This window comes from Eublepharis macularius, chromosome 5 (genome assembly GCF_028583425.1).
Source record: "Eublepharis macularius isolate TG4126 chromosome 5, MPM_Emac_v1.0, whole genome shotgun sequence".
NCBI lineage: Eukaryota > Metazoa > Chordata > Lepidosauria > Squamata > Eublepharidae > Eublepharis > Eublepharis macularius.
The window spans coordinates 142,650,957-142,675,449 of record NC_072794.1 but is presented as its reverse complement, the minus strand read 5'-3'; the positions used below and the strand labels follow the sequence as shown (position 1 = coordinate 142,675,449).

Below are 24,493 nucleotides of genomic sequence, written 5' to 3'. Positions count from 1 at the left end.
CATGTGGTTTCCTCACTGTTATGTACCTGTAGTCTCAGCTTTCTGAAAGCAGGTAATTAAGGATCCCAACACATACTGGATCCTTTCAGGACAGCTGCTATGGTATCTGATCCTGAATGACTGAGAAAAACTAGCCTGGATTGGAAAGAAAAAGGTTGTGCAAATCTAAGTGGAAAATTTATCTAACACATTGACTGTTTTGATCTGACCAATACAGGCAATTAAGACACAAAAAACCTCTTGCAAGACCTTAATTTGATGATCAGTAAGTAGATGAGCCAGTGGGACAATCTTAAGGAGAGAACAAGCAAGGAGGGAATGAAATATATGAAAGTGAGAGGATGCATGAAGTGGAAGGGAAAAGTGGGGTGGCTAGGGGCACACTGAAGAAAGGAGTAGGATGGGAAATCCAGACAGGCTAGGCAAGGATCTATCTGGAAGGTGGAAATTAGAGAAAAAGAGAGGAAGCTTCAGTCACAAGGGAACTTGTCTCCCTCTTCTCCTCTCTCACTGCATAAGTTACCTGAGTGGAGAAGGCTGTGCTGCTTCCTCTACTTTTGGGCATCCTGCATGAAAAGGACTGCCTCTCTCCCCACTGACATTCAACAGGGAGACCCGATGCTTTCACTCTGCACACTTGAGAAGGGAGGGAAGGGGGTTTGGAAGAAAGGGCGTTTGGGTAGGCTGGCAGGTGAGGTGAAAGCCCCATCTTTGCAGCAGTCTGGATGCTCCTTGCTCACTACATGGCTAAGCTGACTTGTCACTCAAAAATGTTACAAGATCAATTGCTCTAACAGTATAAATAGCTACCAACTGTCGTAAGGATATGTGTCTGTCATAAATACTCTCAACATAAAGAAGTGTCACAAAGACAGCAGAAGTGTGTGCTAATTCTTCTTTTCAGTGCAAAAAGCAAGCAACTGACATTCACGGGGCTATTGTTTAGCACTGCATTGTGTCTGCTGGTATTTTACCTGGTAGTTTTTGGTGCGATGCTCTGATCTTTGTCCACAGTAAAAAGATCCACATTTGCAATGCCAACTTCTGTTGAGACCTTGACTTTTAACTGCAAACACAAGAAGTTATCAATGGATGATGAATTCCACATATAATCAAATGCTGAGTGTTCACATTCCACTTTGATGACAAAATGATCCACAAAGGTGCTTTCGGCTTGCTGTATGTTTTTAGCAGAAGGAGGGCCAGGTCATGGGACTTGCCAAATCTATGTTCTTTCATCTTTGTCAGATTAGGCAACTTGCTTCTTATCTCTCAGCCCACGATCTACCTACAGTGATCCATGCAATGGTCACGTCTAGGTTGGACTACTGCAGCTCGCTGTACGCTGGGCTGCCCTTGGGTCTGCTCTGAAACTTATAACTAGTCCAGAATACAGTGCCATGTATTCTGACCAGGACTCTGTTCCAGTCAAATATAACACCAGCTTTGCGCCAGCTGCACTGGCTCCCAGTGCAATTCCAGATCAGGTTCAAGGTTTTGGTTTTAACCTTTAAAGGCCTTAGCAGACTGGGACCAGCATACCTGTGGGACCGCCTCTCGGAGATTGCTCCATTCAGCAGATAAACATCTACTGGTGATCCTTGGCCCTAGGGAGGTATGCCTTGCCTCAACCAGGGCCAGGGCTTTTTCATTCCTGGCCCCAACCTGGTGGAACTCTCTGTCTGTGGAAACCTGGGCCCAGACGGATTTAATATCTTTCTGCTGGACATGCAAGACAGAGATGTTCTGCCAGGCATATGAGGGTTGAGGCGGATGGGCTGAAATGCTGGCCTTCTATTAAGGGGGAAGTGTTGCCTCCAAGACTATTGTCACGTGGTAGCTGGCCACCCTGCCCCACGGATCTGTTTTAATGCTTGGTAAACATAAACCATGAAATCCAGAATTTGAGTTTTCAAGATGCAGTTACAATCACACAGCATCCCTCCACACCAGTAAGCCATCTGGTGAACTACAATGCTTTTCTAATAAATCAGTCTTCTGAAAACAAGTTGGGGTAACTTGCTTCTCTCAAATGACTGCAAAGGCATCAAGAGACAACAGTCAAGCCATGCTTTGAAGACATTTAGCATTTGCTTGGAAAATGAAGTAAAACACTGGATACAGAGACAGTTGCTCAAAATGTTAAAATCCCAAAACTGGAAGTCCTAGCTGAGGAGTATAAAATACAAAGTTTGATTCCAACCCTGAAACAACAGACATGGAACCAGTGTCCATTCCAAAGAACCTTTTCTAGAGGGTGCACATGCGCATCACATTCTTACATTCTGGAGTGTATGTGTGTGTATTTCACTCACACACACAATTTTAAGTCAGGAAACGCAGCTTTTCTGCACAGCTTTAACCTTCAGTTTAGATCATTATTGTCGAAAATGCGGGGGCATTAAGTTCAATTAATGCTAATGGCAGCCCCTAAAAAGCATCTCTCCTGAAAGCTTCCCCAGTAACAACAGGCTTATTAACAGGCCTTGTTCATGCCAGGCCATCAGCGTTAATGCACAGCCCTCCCTGCACCCGGCTCACACTCCCAGTGGGTTTACACATCATTATCAATCCCTTGCTGATGTTCTAAGGGAAATTATTACTCCAATTATCACACCGGTTTTGATAAGCATGGCAAAGGTTGGCACTTGTAAACAAGTGCTGCCTCCCAGCTTCTCAACACTGACTGAGCAAGAAGACCTAAATGCTAATTTTTCTATTACAAAGTCAATCAGGGGCAAAAAATGAATCCCTAGAATAAACAGCAATTTTTTAAAAAAAACAACCCACAGCAATTGCTTCCAGCTGCCATTTCTGTGAGTTTTGGAACAACTTTGAAATAGCAAAACCAGGAAAAACAAAATCCAAAGGAGAAATACAGCAGGTGCTTTTGCTGGGTTCATCAAGACAGCCGCTTTAAAAAAAAAAACTTTAAAATAAATTTAACTGCTCCTCCCCCGCTCTGTGTATGTATGTATTGAAATCTGAACAGGAAGAATTCCTAATTAAACATATTTTTATAGGCCTATGGAGATACCTTTGTATCCTGTGTATTGTCAAATGCTTTATTCTACACTTCCTTCATGAGGCATTTACGAGCAATACTAATATACAAACACAATCTTGAACAGTACTACTTCTATTACTAATTGTTTGTACAAAAGGGCTGTACAGAATGGAATGGTAGCAACTAGCAGTAAGTTTCTAGGACAGAAGCCAAACAAAAAAGAGGGGAGCAAGATTTCACGACCTGAGCTAGTATAGAGAACAGTGCAGGACAGAGAGAGGCTTTTCAAGGAGAGACCTGGGCAAGTTATTGGGTTTGAAACCTCTGCCTAGGCTACCAGACAGTATCCTTGTTCAGTTGCCTAAAAGTAGGCTCTGTAGCCAAAGGCAGGAACTGCAGTGCTAAAACCTTTCTTCAAGCTCAGTATTAACTCTATAGCAGAACACGGTGAGTTATTTTAGAGATGCAACAGCAAACTGCTAACTGATCCCTACATATTATTTCCTGGTCTGGATACACTTTTGCAGGTAAGTGGAGGACCAGACTTGAGGACAACCTCTGTGTGGCCACATGACATCTTAACATGTATGGCAGAAGCCTGTTCTTTTGCAAAAACACAAGGACTCAACCCAAAGAGTCACATTTTCAGCTAAGGCAATTTGAACAAACAACTACTTCACAAACTGAAAGTGAAATCAAAGCATATACTCACCTCAACTTTGTTGGCAATAAATCTACTATCCCCCTCAACGCTGACTGCAAAATCATAGTAGCCACTGGCAGGTTTGACACTCATGAAATTCAGCTCAAAGATATCTCTGTTAACGACAAATAGGAATATAATTACAGGAAATTGGTGTCTCTGTGCCTGAGGGCACTAGAAGCTGGGACATATGCAATATTGTACAGCTATGGAAAGAGATATGGTTAGACACTATTTCAGAGAGGAAAGCTACGTGGATCCAAACATCACTGCAATATATGCAGAGGAGTTAGCCGTGTTAGTCTGTAGTAGCAAAATCAAAAAGAGTCCAGTAGCACCTTTAAGACTAACAGTTCTCTTTGTCAGATGCATGGAGGGCAAGAAGAAAATTGTCAGATATATAGGTGGAGAGGGGAGGGCATCTACTCCACCCTCCCCTCTCCACCTATATATCTGACCAGTTTCTTCTTGCCCTCCCTGCATCTGATGAAGAAAACTGTGATTCTCGAAAGCTTATGCTACAATAAAGTTGGTTAGTCTTAAAGGTGCTACTGGACTCTTTTTGATTTCACTGCAATATGAAATTGATGATGTCACATGTAGTCTCCAACTCCAACATTTTTGCTAGGGAATCCCAAATTCTAGAGTCAGAGTAAGGATAATTATCATATATGCATATACTGATGTGACGTCATTTACTGTTTCCACGATTCACAATTTTAAATAGGCAATTTAGGGGGAGAGAAATGGTAAGGCGCAACTGCACACAATAAATATAGAGAACCCTGATTATTTATTTAAAGCATTTCTATCCTAGTTTATTGCCTCAGACTCAAGATGGATTAAGGCATTGTGATTTGGCTACACTGAGACAACAGTTCCTGTGGGGAGATGCTTTTTATTTATAGGTTCAGATCCAGTTTAAAAAGTGTCTCTTAGCTGAGTACAGGTAAGAGGGGGAAGGGAAAGCCAGATGCTTTCCAAGCTGCACCCAGTCTTGGGCTTTAGTTATGCAGATGTGGACAGAAGTCTTTCTGCTAGAAGCCTACCCTTCCAGGGGTGTGCGTGTGTGTGTGTGGGGGAATTGGAGGACTAAAAATGGTTTCTTTCCGGGACCTCCAGAAAAGCCTCTCTGACCTGCACCTTAGATCTGCCCAGGGGGTGGGCAACCTTCTGGCACAAGAATGAGGTCCTCTGGCTGACTTGAGCAGTTCCTAATAAAATTATAAAACATTTTTCTCATGATTAACATAAGAAATTCCTGCTTTGCATAGCCCAAGACAAAAATACCAAAACAAAAACTTATTCTTACCCGGACAGGGCAAAGGCAGTTTGATGAAGGACTGTGGCTTTACTAGCAGATGATTTTGCTTGATCTAAGTTCACATTAGCCTGAGTCAGTGCTTGCGACATAACATTGGTCACTTGGAGCTACAGAATGAGAGAGACAAGCAAGATTATTTTTCCCTGCAGCATCTGAGAGAAAACTTGAGAGGAAACTCCTGAAAGCGAAAGAAGCCCAATGGCAAAAATTCCACATCTGGAGTCTCCTGTTCCTTGCCATTGTTCTCTGATTGTCCTCCAAGGATAAACCTCTTCTAACTAGTTTTTTACAATGCTTTTCACCATGGTTATTTAAATTTGCAGCCTACCCTAACAGGCAGGCTCAGAATGATTTTAATTTTAACACACACAGCCTCTCCTCCATCCCTCCTCCATAGTTTCATTTAAGAAGTAACATATTTTATATATACACAATTTAGAATCCTCACTTTCCAACCAAACATTTTTTCTTTGATCTTTTCAGTGTAATCATGGGAGAGTCCTGCATCAACACCACTCAGTTTTCATTCTGTTATCCTACTCTTCCTAACTTTCCTCAGGTCCCCAAACTGACAATATTTACCTCTTTGCTCATCTACACTTCTCAGCCCACACAATTTCCTTTCCTATCTATAAAGCTGACTCCCATATATCCACCAGAAAAGTTGGTAACTTTAAGCAGCTACAAGCAAGTACTGGGAACTTCTAGGGTGTAGGGAAAGGGAAGGTTTCATGGTGATGAGTTATGACTGGGGGAGTCTAGATCCCTTCCTCTGTGCAGGTCCAATTGCCACTGAAGCAATAATAGGACAGTTCTAGTTGTATGACTAACAGCAACCTTAGAAAACTATCACTCCTGGCGACTGAATTAAATACAGGTTACACCAAATGAACTACACATCCACATTTGTTAGATAACTACCATCTACTTTAAATAAAGGATTTCAAAATGTTACAGCTAAAGCCTTTTACTGACTTAAGGAGTGGCAGGACACTGTATTTCTCAGTAGTACTATGTGCACCTTGCCATCTTACATTGCTCCCATTAGCCCTACCACATGTTGAATAAAAGAGGGTAAAGAATGCTGCCCCCACAGTTTTGCTCATAAACTGTGTCAGAGAGCTAATCCAAATTTGAATTTTACACTTCTATTAGTTTTATATAGACCATCTCAACTGTGCTTGAGTACTTGTGCTCTGAAACTATTATACTTTTACTGCTAGATGGCATGGGATTTAGAATACACAATGAGCACCCATGCATACGCTGGACTCTCCCTACCTAGTGAACAGGCTTCTATCTCCAAGAATGGTGGAAGTCCCTGGTTTTTTATTTGTTTTTATTATTATCCGCTCTATGCAGAAGTCTAATTGCGATTAAGAGTCAAATAAATTAAAAAGAGTCAGCATGGTTACTGGCTAGAATGTCAGACTCCCATCAAGGAGAAACAGATTCAAATCCCCACTCAGTCATGGAAGCTAGCTGGGTGACCATGGGCCAGTCACTTTCTTTCAGCCTATGCTACCTTACAGGGTTGTTGTGAGGATAAAATGGAGGAGAGGAGCCTAGTTGGGAAGAATGGCAGGGTGTAAATAGCAAAGAAAAAGTCAATACATTTAGCAGCTCACCTTAAGGATGTTCTGATGGTGAGACACAGCAGCAGGCCCATGAGGGACTATAATGACTGGCAAATGGTAACGGTTCTGGGAAAGGGAAGCTGCTGCACAAGCCACACTGAAGGCTTCAGAAAGCATCTCAAAGTTCTTCTTGCTGAAAATTGCATTCACCAGCTGGATTATCTGATCCTGAAAAGGGTAAAAAACAAAACAAGTCAATTCAGAGAAAGATCCGGATTTTGCTCATTCGGTCACATCACATGCAAGAATGGCAAGGGCTGGTAGTCCCCACCCCACCCCCAGGATTGCTGAAAGACATAAGGCCTTGGAAGGGGACAGCCTAAGATACTGGCCAAGGAGTCCAGAAAGGAGGGAGGGGATTAGCAATGAAGGCATGGTGGAGAAAAGCTATTTCTCCATGTTCCTGGGATCCAGCTAGTAGATTCAGGCCCTTTGGGACAAATTCTTTGAGATAAAACATTCAACTACATCCCCTTTACTTATACGTATCCAAAGCTCTTTTCCCCACTGCAAAGTCCCCCAGGGCAGGCTTGTGAGCACCGGAGGCTTGCTCAGTCCATTTGCTGAAGCCTCAGATCTCCAGGCTACAATCTGAGTTGGGCTGCTTTAAAGGGAAGCTTGTTTGTCTATTGTTGGTTGTTGTGGGTTTTCCGGGCTGTATTGCCGTGGTCTTGGCATTGTAGTTCCTGACGTTTCGCCAGCAGCTGTGGCTGGCATCTTCAGAGGTGTAGCACCAAAAGACAGAGATCTCTCAGTCTCAGTGTTTGTTTATTGCTTGGTAGACGGAAGTCTCCACGCTGTGCTTTCTTATCACCAAGAGCTGCTAGCACATACCCTACTTATTCTGCTCAGCTGCAGTTGAACCCTTCCTCCAGCCTAAGAAGCCTTCCTCTGCAGGAGGAAGAGCCATTTAAGTTGGAAGAGGGCTTCAAACTTTGCCAGTCTTAAGTGGCAGGATACATGCTGCTAGTAGTAGGGAAGATGGCTTTGTTGACTCCAACTACAATAAGACCCAGATTCCTCTACAAAAGGCAACACTAACAAGGAATAATTTATTAACAAGCTAGCTTCCAAACTTTCCAAAGTTTCAGACGTAAGTGTTCTGGCTGACTTCAATCTGTGTGCTGATTTGTTCCCCCCGAGGAATCATATTCATGTTTGAAACATTTTGAGAAACTTGGGTCAGCTTATTAATAAATTGTTCTCACACATATGGTTTTTCTCCCTCATCATTCTTCAAGCCACCCTCAAGTTCCAGCTTTTTTATTAGTAACAGTGTTAATGCTACGTAAATCCAAAAAACTTCGTGCAACTAAGGGACATGCTCAGGTACCATCTTAAACAGGTGGCTGAGAGTCTAGCTACTCCCAAACATGTCTCAAACATTCTTCAATGCTACATTGCTTCGCCCCCTTTCAACAACAGCCACTGATGCAGAGATGGACAGGAAAACTCAGAAAGTTGTGACATCAAGGCATGAAAGAGCTAGCTGTGTGTATGCCATATTTTGCAAGCTGTTTTTTAGTGTAACATCTAGTTTGGCCACAAAGTAACTATGAAACATTATGCGGCTAAAAAGGCATTGTCTCATTCAGTTAAAAATAGGTGGTGGTGGCAGTGGGGAAATCACAGTTCCTGACAACTTAATTTATAATCAACTCTGAATAATTATCTTTAATTAGCCTATGTCAGGTGTTGTTTTTTAAAAAATACATCATTTCATGTCTGGGAGCCCGTAATGCATCACATTAAATTCACTGGAACAGCTGAGTGAAACACGGTGATATGAAAAATGTTTCAGCACCGTTTGTTTTGCAGCAATACTCATACAAAGGGTCAGAGCGAACTCAACTTCCACGTCCGGCTGCCTTTCCAGTCCATCATCATTTCTACTAACAATGAGATATGCTGGGCATTAATTATATTAGCAATCCAGAGGAATACAGTTTGGGTGATAGGAGATTAACCTACACTCACTCCCGTATACATAAAACGACCCTCAGTAGATGACCTGCATAAATTCCAACCTCAAAAAGCTCTATAAATAAATTTAATCCATCTTCACACTGTCAGGCCACCACAGTGTAGCCTGGCTTGGTATCTGAAACCTGTTATAGCCCTTCCTTTTAATTTTTTTAAGCTTCTATTCCCAATCTTGATCTTACTAAGACATGCCCAAAGCCACGTGGCATTTGAACAGCCTTAACAATTTGTACTGTGTCACTAAAACAACTTAACTGGTTCATAAACATGAGACAGATATGATGGTTGTTTCAGATTAGAAATGAGTATTTTCTAGTTTTCCTTCCATACTCTGCCCCCAAATCACAGATTTTGTCGCCTAAAATTAAACTCAAAAATGATTTTTAAAAGCTCAGAGCACACATACAGGTGAGCAGGATTCTCCATTCATCCCGGTTAATTCCAGACGGTTCAGAACCAATTTTTAATTGTCTTTTTGCCCTTTTACGTGTTGTGTTCTATGGCTGAGGGGGAGATGACCATGAAAAGGAACTGTCACAGCTATTCAATATATGGAGTCGTCATCAGTTGTAAGTACCAGGTAGGTACTTACACAATAAGCACAACCCACTTGTGCTGCAGGTATAGGGCCTGCACAGAAATAATTCTGATAGGGATTGATGGAATCTCATTCCTATCCTTCCCCCTGCCTGTGTGCATAAGCAATTTGTACTAAGCAGGAGGAGGAACATGAGAGGTACAGAGTGCCTGATATCTGTTCAGCAGTGGGAGGGAGGGAAACGTTGCTTTACTGAACCCCATCAAAATCCTTTGCGCATGGGTGCAGCACCACGGCAGGAATATACTCTGCCCATGGATTATAGTCATTAATGAGGATTTATTTCTTTTGCCATTCTGCGGTACTATCCCAACCTTTTCATACACACTCATTTTAAAAAACAATGCACTGCTATGATTTTTTTATTCCATTATTTTGCTTTAAGAAATGTAAAAGGCCCTACAGACCACATTTTCATCCTGCCATTCATACAAAAACTCTGGCTGGCACACACAGTTGTTCCCTTCTCCACTTCAACCTTACAATAATCCTGTCAATCAGGTTAGGCTGAAAGAAGGATTTATTTATTTATTTGTTAGACTTATAGTCCGCTCTCCCCGCAATGCAGGCTCAGAGTGGCTTACAACCTGATTAAAACACAATAGAATATACAATAACTAACAGATGGCTAAAAGCAATTTAAAACTGGCAGCAAAATTTAAACAGACAGTGGATTTCACAGGATGGGCTTACATGGTTTCTCCCGTTGATTGTGCAGCTCCTTCTCAAGCGCAGCAGCAACAGGGTTTCCACGTGGGGTGCTTTCTGCAGTTTCTCTGCCCCAGTACCCTGGCACCAGCCACTTATTTCCCCTCCCCTGGGCTACCAGGGTGTTTGCAAGTTTTTAAAAAAATCGGCACTAGAATATTGTTATATCGATATAATATTGTACTATGATATGTACCAGGTTCTTTGAATTCCCAGTTTTCATTTTTAAAAAAAATCAAGTCTCTAGTCTCTTCCACTGCAGACATACCTTTCTGCCTTTGACTCTGCGATGGAAGCTGCTAGACTTACTTTTCTTAAAAAACGAGAGCTGTGAATTCAGAGAACCTGGTACTCATACAATGTTAGACCACTATAACAATATTTATGGCCAATTTTAAAAAATAATAAAAAGACTACCAAAAGGAGGGGAGGAAATGGCCACTGTGGGGACAGGGTTACAGAAAATGGCTGCCACCTCCCAAATTTTCCCACCCATACCGTAGGCATCCAGGCTTTACTGCAAACTTCAGGACAAACCAGGTTTAAGAAAGATCAGTGAAAAGCTGGGGAGATCTCAGGATGTGCATGATTGCACTATGACGCCATGGTGAAGCAGGGAAAAAAACCCACTTCCCAAAAGCACTGAACCCGGGCTAGATAACCAGCATGGAAATGGCCAGAATCATTAGCACAAGGTCCAGCGTGCTTCCTAAGAAGAGATTTGAAAATGAATGTTGCCAGATCTAATGCAACACTCTAACCATTATACAACACAATTTCTGTAGTCACTTCTAGTGCATATGAACTATGGGGTCATAATGTTTCCCCAGACTCCACTTCCCTTCACTGGAAATTGTTTCTCTGCACCTCAAGATCCTCTGGTCTAGCACAGTCAGAGTCTTCAGGTAATCCATCTTTTGATATCAAACCAGAGATTCACTATTACAGTGTATGTCACCTTAGGCACTTGCAAGAGGAAGTAGCCTGGCTTCCATGAGAACTCTGGAGCACGTTAATGCAGGTTGTATGATGTGCACAGTTTAGACTGGCTGTCTTACATTGCTGTTATTTTGCATGCTTTTCTCTACCATTGTTAGGAAATAAAGTTACTTTCTGTTTAAGCATCTGTCTCTGTCCCCTTTTGCCTTCTGTGGGAGACTTATTTATACTACAGCCTGAAGTTCTCTATAGAAGATGCCCAGGTATTTGTGTCTAATTATACATGGGTAGGGAATGCTTTCAAGTGCATACACCAACATGGGGATCAATTTGGGTAACATTATGTGCACAGATGCACATCCAACCCTTTTCACAGTTACAACTCTTTATATTTATTTGCTACTACAAGCTAACATGCCTACTATTTTGGAGCAGGGTTACAATGACATGACATTTTACTATAATAAGGCTAAGAACAGGCTGTTCTAACAACTAGTACAGAAGTTATATAATAGTAGTTCTGACAGATTTATGGAATTTGTTTAGCCATTATGATCCAAATTTTGGCCTGCATCTGCAATTATAACTATGAATGTCCTTTTAACTTCCAAAACAGCTATAGCACTGTCAGGCAGGGGGGAAAAAGAGTAATACCCAATGCATACCTCTTTCATTGCTGGCTCTGTCCCTACATGGTCAGACAGTCTGTAAGTAGCAGCCACAAACAGAGCAGTTGTCTCAAGGCCTTCTTCAAATTGCAGATACACCCCTCCCAGGTCATCCAATCGGGCAACAAGATCCTGGCAACAATTAGAGATGTAAACCACATCATAATGAAAGGCCCTACAGTAGCAGAATGACAGTTAACCAGGTCTATCTAAGCATCATGGACACCTGTACTTCTCTCTCTCTCTCTCTCTCTCTGTAATCCACCCTTCCTCTACGGATCTCAGAGTGGTGTATATGGTTCCCCCTTCCATTCTGTCCTCACAGCAATCCTGTGAGGTAGGTTTGCCTAAATGAAGCTGACAAGCACAACGTCACCCAGTTAAGCGACATGGCAGATAGGGGAATAGAATCTGATCTCACTGGTATCAGTCTTTGGTCCAGCGGCAGAAATTATTTTACTTGATAGGCATTGCAGAAACAAAATAGAAATGGATACATTAAGCAGTAACATGAGACTGCTCCTATTTTGAGGACTAAATGTTTAAAGATTGCTTGTGTTTTAAAAACGCCACGCTTTGCTCCGTCAGAGTAGAGGTATTTGGGGGTCATTGTAATGAGGAACAAAACCAACTTTATGTGGATGTGCAGCCAGCAGCAGTTAATCCAGTCCCATCTGCTTCTCATGTAATGTCACACATGCTATGTGGTAGAATTTATTTATGAGGGCAGAGCTACTACAAGAAAGTTGGATGTAAGTTCTGTCAGGGAGTAAGCTGGACTGCTCTGTGAATAAAATGCTAACTTAAGTTTGAGACAACTTTTATATACAGGGAAGTAAAATAATTGCCTGAATAATTACTTCTACATGATCAACTGCCATCGACTAAGAGCAGGGTTTTTTCTGCAATGGCCTCCAATTTATGGAATGCTGCTCCAATGACTCAATAAAGGGAGTCACAGCCTCCAGTTTGCAAGATCTAAGCAAGGCCATTAACAATAGGATGTCTGCAGGCTGTTAATTCACAGGTTTGCCATAAATCAGAAGTGACTTGATGGCACATAACACACACATATCCTTCAAAATGTTTGACTATATCGATAATAACCTTTAAAAAGGAGATTAGCATATTTTTATATTTTATCAGGTATTTAGGAACTGATGAAGTTTATGATGGCATTTGGTCTTTCATGCAGCAGTTTTTCGAATCTTGTTAGTGAGTTATAATGGTTCCATACGGATATTTTGTTGTTAGTCAGCTAAAATACAGGGGCTCTTTTTGCTGAAGGACAAGTTATAAAAAACGAATGAATCAATACCTCTATCTCCTCCACGATGCCACTCAAGTCTGCCTGCTGGGATAAGTACGATGCAGTCTGCAGAGCCTGAATTGTTCTGAAACAAGCAAAATGAGAATGTGGGGACGGGCTGAGCAAAGAGTACGTGACTGGAAGTGTTACGAGCAGAATACTATTCTCATCAAATTTGTCAAATAACTTTAAGAACTGAAATATGAATCAGAAGGCTCCAACATTTCTGGTCCGTAGCTGCTGCAAGAAAGAGAGGCTGCTTGACTGAAGTTATATACCAGGGAGTATCCTAATCTTATCCTACCTGTTCACCAAGCAAAGTCTGAAGCCTTCCTCCAGCCTAAGGAACCTTCCTCCAACCTAAGGAACTCTTCCATTGGAGGAAGGTTCCTTGAAGAATGGTTGATCCATGACACTGTCAGGTTAACAGGATTTCAAATGTTAAAATAAAAAGAAGGGCTGTACAGCTCAATAGCTGATCAGATGCTTTGCAAACAGAAGCTCTCAGGCCTGATCTCCTAGAATTTATGGGACAAACCAGACATTTAATCAAAGGATAAGTCTGTTAATGGCTGTTAACCATAAGAGCTAAGGAGAACCACCATTTTGGGAGGTTTAATGTTTCAGAAAAATGCAGAATGTGGGATTACAAAGGTACAGGCAATGCACCGAAGGTGCCTTTTTGGACAATTTTATCCCATGTACAGTTCTAATTCCATTACAAGAATGCTGAACATTTCTGTTTGCATATTATGCAGGATGATGGTATTGTGGGAGCCTTCCTGACCTCTTCAGGCATGCTGTTCCACAAGGTGAAAGCCATCACAGTTACTCATCTGCTCAAGTTTGAAGTGAAGAACCTTCAGATTTTGCGTAGATGACTGAGGATACTGTGGCACAGCACAGTAGGAGAGGTGATATCACAGGTACGTGGTTCTAGGCCATGAAGAGCTTTGTAATTGATAACCAGTACGTTGAATTGTAACTGATTGGTAGCTAATAGACTGCAGGATGGATGTGACATGCCTGTTCTGCTTAGTACCCAGTAGTAATCAAGTTACCACATTCTGTACAATCTGGAGTTGCTAAGAAGAGTTCAAGGAAAGATCTATGTTGAGTACATTACAGCAGTCTAGCCTCGAGGTAACCATAGCACGGATTCATATTGCCAGATCAGCGACATTAAGGTAGGTGGCCAACTGCTAGGCTAAATGAAGCTGCTTTCATTTCAGCTGCATTTGCTTTCTACTCCAGTAGTAATACTAGTAATATAACCCCAGCATGAGAGAGCCTGTATGATGTAGTGGCTAGAGGGATGGACTAGAATTTGGCTGACCCAGGTTCAATTCCCCACTCAGCCATGAAAACTTGCTGGGCGGCCTTGGGACAGTCATATACTCTCAGTCTAACCTACCTCACAGGGTTATTGTGAGGGCAAAAGGGAGTAGAAGAGAATGATGTGAGCCACTTTGAGTCCTCACTGGGGAGAAAGGTGGTCTATAAATGACACTTTAAACTTTAAACCCCTCCCCCTTGCTTCAGCTGTCTGGCGGAGCCTGCCAATCAGCTGGAGCAAGGGTGCAAACTTAAAGTGCCCCCCATGCCGCTTGCAAGCAGCACGGGGGTGCCTTAAACTTTAAACATCCCGCCCTTGCTCCAGCTGACTGGTGGAGCTCCCCCAGTCAGCTGGAGCAAGGGTGCGGGTTTTAAACGCCCCGAAGCTTTCCAAGGCGATTTGAATTGCTTCAGAAAGCTTTGATTCAGGATTCCCAAATTGGGCCCCCAATGCTGGGCCCGATTTGGAAATCTCGAATCTTTACAAATCGGGTCCGATTCGGGTATTTATCCTGAATCAGAAACCTGAATTGCACACCCCTCCTCCCTACTCTTAAGTCAGGGTAACAAATGAACACACATGATATATCAAAAAGCATAAATCCCTTATAGGCTTTCTGAATGAAATAAATTATGCAAGTGACAGAAATAAAACAGCAGATATAACTATCATACAATTACAGTCATTCAGAAAATCCAGTGTTTCTGCTTAATCATTTTCCGTGGAGAGGAGTAACTGCTACCACTTTTGCTTTAATGGAGTGGCTAATATTCTGCCAACTGGATGACAGTCTTTACAATGGAAACATACTATCTAGATGTTTATGCATAGTTGCAATACCAGGACCCTAGTTCTGGAAATATTTCTAGCATTAAATCATGGTACTACAAGAGACAATGTTCAAATTAAGTATGAAAATAGTTACTTTAGTACCAAGTTTTGTGTGTGTGTGTGTGTGTGTGTGTGTGTATTACACATTCAGAGAAAAGGCAGCATTCTGCATTCATTCATTCTTTCTCTCTCTCTCTCACACACACACTATCAAATAGCAAAGAAACAATTATGGATGAACTATAAAGAAACTGAATCTAAAGGTAATTAAGTTAATCATTGTATTTTCTGTTACACTTACGCCAAGACATTCTCTTCCTTGCTAAGGCGAGAAGTAAGGGCACTAAGGGCATCTTGGGAAGCAAGGGGAAGCCCAAATCCACTCAAGGCTCCAACAGCATGGTAGATCTGAGTAACTGAGGAATCCTCACTGATAGAGGCAAGTAGCAGCTCTCTGGTCTCATTTGAAATGGCAATCTAAGAAAGAAAAACGGGTAAGACACAAGGCTTAATTTCCCCCTCGTTATACAATTACTGTGAACAACTGCCAGAAATGGCCAGCATTTCATCTAAAAACGATTCCTTTGCCAAAGTTGTCAAAGTTCAGAAACAAGTGACTACAATTTCAGAAAGATGCAGAGGGAGCCTGGAGGACTAAGCTTCCCTCTATGGACTGCAGGCTAGCCTCACCCCATAGATCATGCTAGCTGTGTGCTCTCTAATGGCAACTTGCAGGAGAGGTAGTGGGAGGTATCAAATGTGTGAAGCAAAAGAACAGGTTTCATAGCTACATGAACCCCCAAATCTTGGGAGGCAATGGCTCTGATAACGGCCAATCAACATCCTAGGGAAGAAAGGAGCATTCATATGGAGAAAGAACTGGTCGAACAATAAGAACTGCTGTTGAATGCAAGACATTCTCCAGCCATGCTACCCTGTGGCTTATACCTATAAAGGCTCCCAACTCTAATGCCAGTAGAGCATTCAGCCAAAACACAAAGCTGAGGCACACTTGGCCATTTTTAGTGTCTGTAGGATGCTGGTTTTCATACTAACCAGGTGTCATGATTGCTAGTGGAATTATTTTCCTGTAACTTCCTCCACCAAGAACTGAGCTCACCTCACATCCGGATAGCGCCTGGCTGGCCTGTGCAATGTAGAAAAGGGAATCCACATTGTTGGGGTCCATCTTGGATTTGATGAACTTGCATGCAGCCTAAGTAAAATAAATGAACAATTAAAGCAAAAGTCACCTCATTGCTACCTGGCTGGTATTCTGTAAAGAGGTCTGGTTTGTCTGAGCAAAAATAGTAATAACAACATTTGATTTATATACCACCCTTCAGGACAACTTAACACCCACTCAGAGTGGTTTACAAAGTGTGTTATTATTATCCACACAACAATCACCCTGTGAGGTGGGTGGGGCTGAGAGAGCAAAGAGCTCTAACTGACCCAAGGTCACCCAGCTTGCTTCAAGCAGCGGAGTGAGGAATCAAACCCAGTTCTCCAGATTCGAGTCCTGCCGCTCTTGACCACTACAGCAAACCGGCTCAGATTCAATTTTGTTGAACTTTGCACCTGCAGTTCTGGCAACTGGCCAGGAGCATATAATCCTAATTGGCAGGCGCCTTTAAAAATTTTTTACAATGTCAAAGTGACTGGCTTGTCTGAGGACTAGTGAACTATTTTATATAGAGTCAGGCCCTTGGCCTGTTCCCTCCTCTGACTAGCAACAGCACTCCAGAGTCAGGCAGAGAAAGGCCTTTTCTGTCACCTCCTGAGATCTTTTAACTGGAGAACCAAGGGATTAAATGGAGACCTTCTGCATGCAAAGCATGTCCTCCACCACTGAGCTTCAGCTCTTTCCTGGTTAGCCTGGTTCCACCATGTGCTTTGTTCTACTTGTGGGGACATCTTTTTCTGCATAGTGTTCCTCCCCTTTGTGATATAAATTGGGCTGGGCACATTAACATATTGTAATACAAAATGACAAGTTTATTGCCACTGAAAACTACAAGTGATACTTACAGTGCAATCCTAAGAAGAGTTACTCCAGTCTAAGTCCATTGAAAGCAATAGGATTAGATTGGAATAACTCTTCTTAGGATTGCACTGTTAGTTTATAAAAGGGTTCCATGGCTTATACTTACTTAAACCTTCTCTTAAATCTAAAAGGGAAAGCTGTAGATCTCAGTGATGATGAAAATGAATTCTGTATATATCCTGTGGATCTTTATTGTTACTTTTATATATTCCATAATTTTAAAAAACAAATTCCCATTTCAAATACTAATTTCTTCAGAATTTTGTAACTTGATACACATTCACAAATTCACTGAGATCCAGGAAAATGTGCCTTCACATCAGGACTGTTCCTTATGCAGCCTAAAGCTACCTATGGTTACTGAGAAGGGGTCCCAAAGTGTTGAGTACGGCATATTGCCAGGTAAGTTGTAAATTAAGGTGACAATGCAAACATACATTTCTGAGGAAATAAATTCCAATGGCCATACCCTGCCACCACATTCAGCAAAAATTTGAATGAAGCCTTCCTAACAACTTAAGTGGTTTTCCTACAAGCAGAACCACTGCTAAAGTTAGAGGAAGAATCCTGAGGCTAAATAAATGTTTCACGCTCTGCTGAGTGTGATGTTAGAATACGGACCATTGAAAGCAATGGGGCTTACTCTTGAGTAAACATGTTTATGCTCACACCGCACAGGTTCAAGGACTCTTACAATTTTATCTTTCAGTTACTGATCTTTGCATATACTGTGACTAGACATCTTCACCAATAAAGAGAACAAAACAGAGGTGCATACAAAATTTACTGATGTGTTATCTTTCACATAATGAAAGATATACCCGTGCCCATCCCTTGCTTTACATTCTCTCAAATTTCCCCATTCATTCTATTCATATGCAATACTTAGGGGGAACCAATATAGCACAATGGGTTAAAAAAACCGAGCTGTGATTTGGGAAGCCACCAGGTCAAATTTCTTCTCAGCCACAAACACACCATGAAGCTTTAGTCAAGTTATTCCTCTCTCCTCAGTTCCACATATCCACAGTATGAGAACAGTAATATTAGCCTACTTTAAAGAACTGAGATAGTTATAATACTGAAAGCACTGTACAAATGCAAATTCACATGCTAGTTATACACATAGTCTAATGCTGATCACCAGACAAACTGTAGTACATGTGTCCCCTACGGTTTCTATTGAAAGTCTACAAGTTGAAAGAAGATGCTTTATATTTAGTATACAACTATTATACTAAGACTTGTCAGATAAACAAAGAGCTTCTACTTCCACATTCACTGAAGAACAGATGGAGAGCTGTTTACTGTTGGAACAGCAGCAGTAGAGACAGCGAGAACATAGCAGGCTGCCACAACTTTCCCCAATATGCTTTGCAGTGCTAAGAAGAGAGGCAAGGCATCTTCCCCGTCCTCATTCCCAGCCTGTGCAGACATACAAAGTACAACTGGAACAAAATCTTGAATGTATTTGATTTGCGTAACTAAAATAATTTGCGTAACATCAAAATTAGGTTGTCTTGGAATAAAACAAAAATAAATAAAACAGGATAGAGAGCAGGTTTTTGGCTCCATCTATAGGAAGAATTCCATTAGAACACCTAAAAAAGAACATACAAATGAGCAGCTAATACCTTTAAGCAGTACAGAGCAGAAGAGTTTTTGATTTGAAACAGAAAAATGCATATCATAAATACATCTGAAATGTATTTTGAGGATACAGCACGTTAAAACAAAAGAAATGATATCTATATCACTGTAATGAATGGAATAGTCAAAGCAGAATCTGATTGCAACAGCCTATGCTTGTCTTTGGTTCAGACAGCAAAGAAAGTGTTTTCAGAAAAAAATGTTATGTATATGCAGCACAGCACAGCACAGCACAGGGCTGTTTCTAGACTCTCCTACTTCTTTTCCTGGAAAAACACATATTCAAGTATCTTGGGGCACACAAGCAATGCTATCATTCTTCATCCTCTGCATACTTTAATATCTCCATACTTTAATATCCAGGTCCTACTCCAACCATGACTGATGCCTACAGATGTTACACCTTTCCATGACCAGTGATTTCAGTAGTCTTAGCAAAGCAAAAATCTACTTAAGACAGCATTGTCAGTGACATAAACAGTTACTTGCAATTCATTCTTCAAAATCTGATAACACTTCACTGTTATATGTTCTCACCTGTTCATCAGTGATCTTCACTCCTAATTTGTTGAGTCCTACAATGGAATAATAACTTCCTTCCAAATCAACAAATGGACGCTCCAAGGAAGCTTGTAGCCTCTGAACATCGTGTTTTGTAAGATAATGGCTAGGAGTCAGAGCCTGTATGCTGGCCACCAATATTAAGGCCAAAATGAAAAGTGTGATGAAACCTGGAAATTAAAGAGGGGGAAAGATCTTAATAAATGCTTTGTGAATGCCTCCATAGAGCATATTTTTTTGCAAATTCATAAAAAACTACCTCAATTATACACTTCAAATGCAAGTGCCTATGATGGGGCCAATAAATCATACTACCAGGCACGGAAAATTCATAGCACAGTCTCAGCTTGCTTCCAACATTCCTTTTAATCAAGAAACATCTCAAAACCAAGGAAACACATTCCAACAATCTTAATTTAATGTCAGTTTCTCTTTTTAAAAATCTCCATGTTCTTCTAGTAAGCTTGGAAGGAAAATTGAAAGTGACATAATGTAGCCATTCAAAAGCCACAGAGATACAGGAGCCAAGTGGAGCTCTTTCTTGCCCCATGCACAAGATCACATTTTTTGCTCACACATTAAAGTAGAACAATCATCACCTTCCATTCCACTTAGATTTCACAATCCATTTTGAATTAGAATTCATGTGTAAAACAAGCTCTCTTTTTAACCATATAGCAACACACACCATGTGACACACCAGGGTGACTATGGCAACCAGCATGCCTTAAAATTAATTTTAAATTAAATCAGAAATCAATGTATGGTAACTAAGCCAGTGTATTATTTTTTTTTAACTTTGTGTTGTGCCTTTCCCTATAAAATGTCAAAGGCAGCTTGCAATAAATCAGTTAAACATAAAAAACCCAATCAACAAAAACAGTAGCCATCTACAAAGGCAGGCAACAGCAGAATCCCATAAAAGAAGTAGCAAATAAAAACACTCCTTATATCCTTAAAATGTTTATCTACAATTACTGGCTGATATACAGAGCAGGTTTTATAAAATATGAACTGAAGAACAAAAGCTCGCCATGTATTTAAACTTGGAACCAGCCTAATTGTTTTCTGGGAGGCATTCGTTGTCTTCAGCAGCTTCAACAGGTGAAGTTTTTCCAGTTGACATGTCACAAAAAGCTTCAGCAGCTGAATTTCTACCTGTCAAATATGCTATGGAAGCCTTGTAGGAAAAGAAGCAACAACCCCACATTCTAAGAATTCTGGGAATAATGAAAGGACTAGCAAAACAGGACACGACTAAAAGATGCACAAAGCAGTGGCTAAGAGACTGAGACTGGATCCGTGCACGCTTGGATTTTGTGCTGTCATAATTATTCAGCTCCTTGATTTTTCTGTGCAGACAGGTGAATGATTAGGATAGCCCAGTATGCAATCACATATGGGCCCTACATGGGACAAGAATCAGCAAGTCCTCAGTTTGGCCCTCCCATGAACTCTAAACCCATGCAGACTTATACACAGTCAACTTATGTAGGAGGTGTGGGATTGCCTGCAGAGAGCCCTGATAAAGGGAGCTCTGACTCCCCAAAGCTCATACTCTAGAAATCTAGTTCGTCTTGAAGGTGCTACTGGACCCCCCCCCCCCGTGTTGCTCTTTTGTAATATGCAATATTACTTTTGCAATATGAGGACAGCAATACAGACCTACCAAAGAAGAATGTTATAAGATCTAGTTATTTTGCTTCTTACATTTACAGTTCACCTCTTTAAAATCATGGAATTCAAGGTAGCATATATCAAGAGTGCGGGGGAGTGGTGGAGGCGGCGATGGTCCTAAAGAGTCTCTGCACAGTGATCAGACCTAAAATTTCAGAAGAGTGGCTGCATCACTTTATCTATTTATGCCTCAGTTTTTTCTCCCCTCCTCCACGTGAGGCAGGTCAGGCTGACAGCGAGGTATTCTAACCTGGAACTTCCAGATTTTGTCCCGACACTCTAGCCACTACACAACACTGCCTTATTTGCTTTCACACATGACGGGACACGGGGCGCGTGAAGCTCTCGGAATCCTTGGAAATGCTAAATAATAATAAAAAACCTTCGCATTTATTCTTATGAATAATGATGAAAAAGATTCGGCTCATTCCAGTCACAGCGAGGCTCCCGCCTTAGCTTCTCTGAGGAGCAGCCCCCAATCCAGCCCTGGACAAGAGCCGCTCTTCGTCCCTACAGCTAGGCCAAGGAATGGCTGACCCTCGACAGACTGCAGCGACCGCCGCCACCTCGACACGATCCTTACCCGGGGCCGCCATGATCGCCCTCGCCTCCTCACAGAGGGAGAAGAGTCCACTTCCGCCCGGAGCTCCGGGACGTACTATTCAGTACCCTTCTGCCTCTATCAAAGAGCTCACATACGGTGGTGATGATGGTGGTGGTGGATCGACTGGCCTTTTCTGGGCTCAGGAAAACAGCACGTTCAGTACAAAGAGGTGAATCTGAGGTAAACAGGAGTTCTACCTCCTGCTGGACTCTCCCCGCGAGAGGAGCACGAGTGGTATATTCCAGTTCGGCTACCACTAGCGGAGGGAGGAGCCCGCGCACGGATGTGTCTTCCGCTGATTGGCTGGGGCTCAAGTCATTCAACTCGAAGGGGGCAAATTCAAAGGGAGAGGTGGGAGGGTGGCGGGGCGTGTGAATGAGTCTTTTTAGGTGGGTTGTCAGGAAATGCCTGGAGATTTTGGGGGTGGAGCTTAGAGAAGGCAGGTAGGCGGGGTGGGAGTATAATACCATACGTCCACCCTCCAAAGCAACCTTTTCCCTCAGGAAAATTAATTTCTGGAGATTAAAGGTGCTACTGGACTCTTTTGGAGATTAGTTGTGATTCTGGGCGACCCCAGCCTCCACCTGGTAGTAAAGTGGACTTGGTAGTTTCTCCCCCCACCCTCGATTTGAAGGAGAGGCTAGGGAGTAACTGCTGCCAATCAGTGGCCTAATACTCTTTCAGTGAAATCCGAAGCAGTTACTCTAGTCTGAGAGCCAAACTACAAGTGACACCTGACACAGGTTGGACACTTGTCAGCTTCCCTCAAGTTTTGAAGGGAAATGTAGGCAGCTTGGTGGAATGTTGGACAAGTGGCAGTTGAAAAGTCCATTGGACTTTTGGAGAGCCGTAGGAGAGTATGTTGCAAGACCAGGACGCCTACATTTCCCATCAAAACTTGAGGGAAGCTGACAAGTATCCAACCTGTGTCAGGTGTTACTTGTAGTTTGGCCCTTAGTCCATTGATTTCAGTGTTAGTTCCACATCTTGAGCCAGTTGTGCATCTTTTTATAATCTGCTTCTGAAGAATGAGGTGATGTGAATGGCCTTTAGAGTGTTGCTCATGGACTGAGTGCACCTTTGCATTCTGTCAGGTCCTGCCAGTTAGATCCCCATGATACTTCACTGTAGACATGCCAAGAGTCCAGTTAAAGTTTCTTTATTAGTATCAGTGCACTCAGACTACAGCATTGGCAGAAGTGACGAAAAGGGGGAAAGCAAAGTCAGTTATAGGGCAAGGGTCCCGTCCTGGGATAAGGACCGTTATTATATGTTTGTTGATTTTATGATGAGCTGTTGTTTTATGAATTGTTTTTAATATTTGTATTATGTTTTATAACTTCTGTACCTCGCCCTGAGCCTGCTTGTGGGAAGGGTGGGTTAGAAATGCAATAAATAAATAAATGTAATAAATATAATAATAATAATAATGATAATAATAATAATAATAATTTAGGCACGCAGGGTCTAGAAGGATGGATGGGGTAGAGGGGAAGGGAAGAGGAGGATGAGTTCATTCCATGTTTCAGGGAGATACGGCTCCGACTGGCATTTCAAGGACCCTTTCCCATGCCAGCCGAGAAAGTGAAAGCAGCCACCTGCAAGATAAGTGGCTCACAGTTACCCAGCTACACACATATTCCTCCACACATTCTCAGAGGCCCAGAATATAACACAGAATGCAGTAGACATACATGACAGATAAGCAGGGCGCATCTGACACACTGAAAAATGCAGCCCTACATGCAGGGAGCGGGGTGCTTATACTTCTTTGTTGACTGTGCATGTGTTGCCTGTGGGGGGGGGGGCGGGATTTTAACATAGGGAGCATTCTGAAATGTGGCCTTTCACCTACTGCTCAGTACAGCTCATTCTATTCTCTTTTTTTTGCCACTGTACATTTCAAAATATTACAGATAGCTAACTAGTATCCTTACATATACACAAAAATGTATACTTGTTCTAGACCACAGACTTCATAATTCTATATTTTTGTAAGGCCTTTTACAACTGTCTATCTCTCCAGTCTGGAATTTATCAATAGATAAGTTGATGGGGGGAAAGTTACCTGAGTGTAAGTTGTTTTAAAAAACCACTGTCTCAGATCTGGCTTCACATTTTTGTAGATCCAGGATAGCAGTCTGTCCATGGGTTTCCTTTGCAACCATGGCCGTTTCCATACGGCTTACTGCTGCTCGTAACAACCCGGAAGATCGCACAAAAACCGCGGAAGATCGCGTTATCTCGCGCAAGAAAACGCGATCTTCCAATGTTTTTTGCGTGATCTTCCACGTTGTTACGAGCAGCGGTAAGCCGTGTGGAAATGGCCCATGTGGGCCCTTTTATGTCACACACTTCATCATGGCTTCTACTCATTCAGACTCGGCACTAACAAGGATTGCTGTAGTGTGGGCAAAAGTAAGTTCACTGGTAACTTCCCACAAGGAGAATGCCAGCAAATCCTGTGAAATGTTGTGGAGACTTCTAAGGTCTTATCCTGTTGCTGCTTCATCTTCCAGGAAATAGAAATTCATCAATTTCCTGGAAGATGAAGCAGCAACAGCATAAAACTTTTTCTTGCTCTTTTTGGCATCAGTGAGGTTAGTATCTCCATCTACCTCACAGGGTGATCGTTGTGGGGATAATAATAGCATATTTTGTAAACCACTCTGAGTGGGTGTTAAGTTGTCCTGAATGGCGGTATATAAATCAAATGATATTAGGAGGAGGGGGAGGGGGAGAAGGAGGACCAGGAGCAGGAGCAGACAAAAGTCGCACAACTTTAGCACTAATACTAAATGGAAAATGCTACTTCTGGCACCTTTCCTACTTGTGAATGGTAGCAGTGACTCATGAGAGAATCACACCACAGTTTTTATGGTGCTTGTCCCACTAGGAAATGGCAGATATC

The 24,493-nt window shown here is 42.0% G+C and overlaps 1 protein-coding gene across 2 annotated transcripts in view; it reads right to left on the bottom strand.

The window, feature by feature from the left end:
* RPN2 (ribophorin II) overlaps positions 1-21,665 on the bottom strand; it is a 35,102-nt gene extending 13,437 nt beyond the window's left edge. Inside the window, exons 1-10 of one of the 2 annotated variants that reach the window (XM_054980127.1) lie at positions 21,562-21,665; positions 19,278-19,471; positions 16,164-16,259; positions 15,345-15,520; positions 12,886-12,961; positions 11,565-11,699; positions 6,663-6,839; positions 5,023-5,141; positions 3,720-3,825; positions 975-1,066 (exon numbers count right to left, since the gene is read on the bottom strand). In XM_054980127.1, the coding sequence (XP_054836102.1) occupies positions 975-1,066; positions 3,720-3,825; positions 5,023-5,141; positions 6,663-6,839; positions 11,565-11,699; positions 12,886-12,961; positions 15,345-15,520; positions 16,164-16,259; positions 19,278-19,471; positions 21,562-21,574 (1,184 nt within the window). In that variant the 5' untranslated portion in view covers positions 21,575-21,665. The remainder of the gene's footprint in view (positions 1-974; positions 1,067-3,719; positions 3,826-5,022; positions 5,142-6,662; positions 6,840-11,564; positions 11,700-12,885; positions 12,962-15,344; positions 15,521-16,163; positions 16,260-19,277; positions 19,472-21,561) is intronic. The other variant, XM_054980128.1, reaches the window with a different exon arrangement.
* Positions 21,666-24,493: the final 2,828 nt, after the last annotated feature.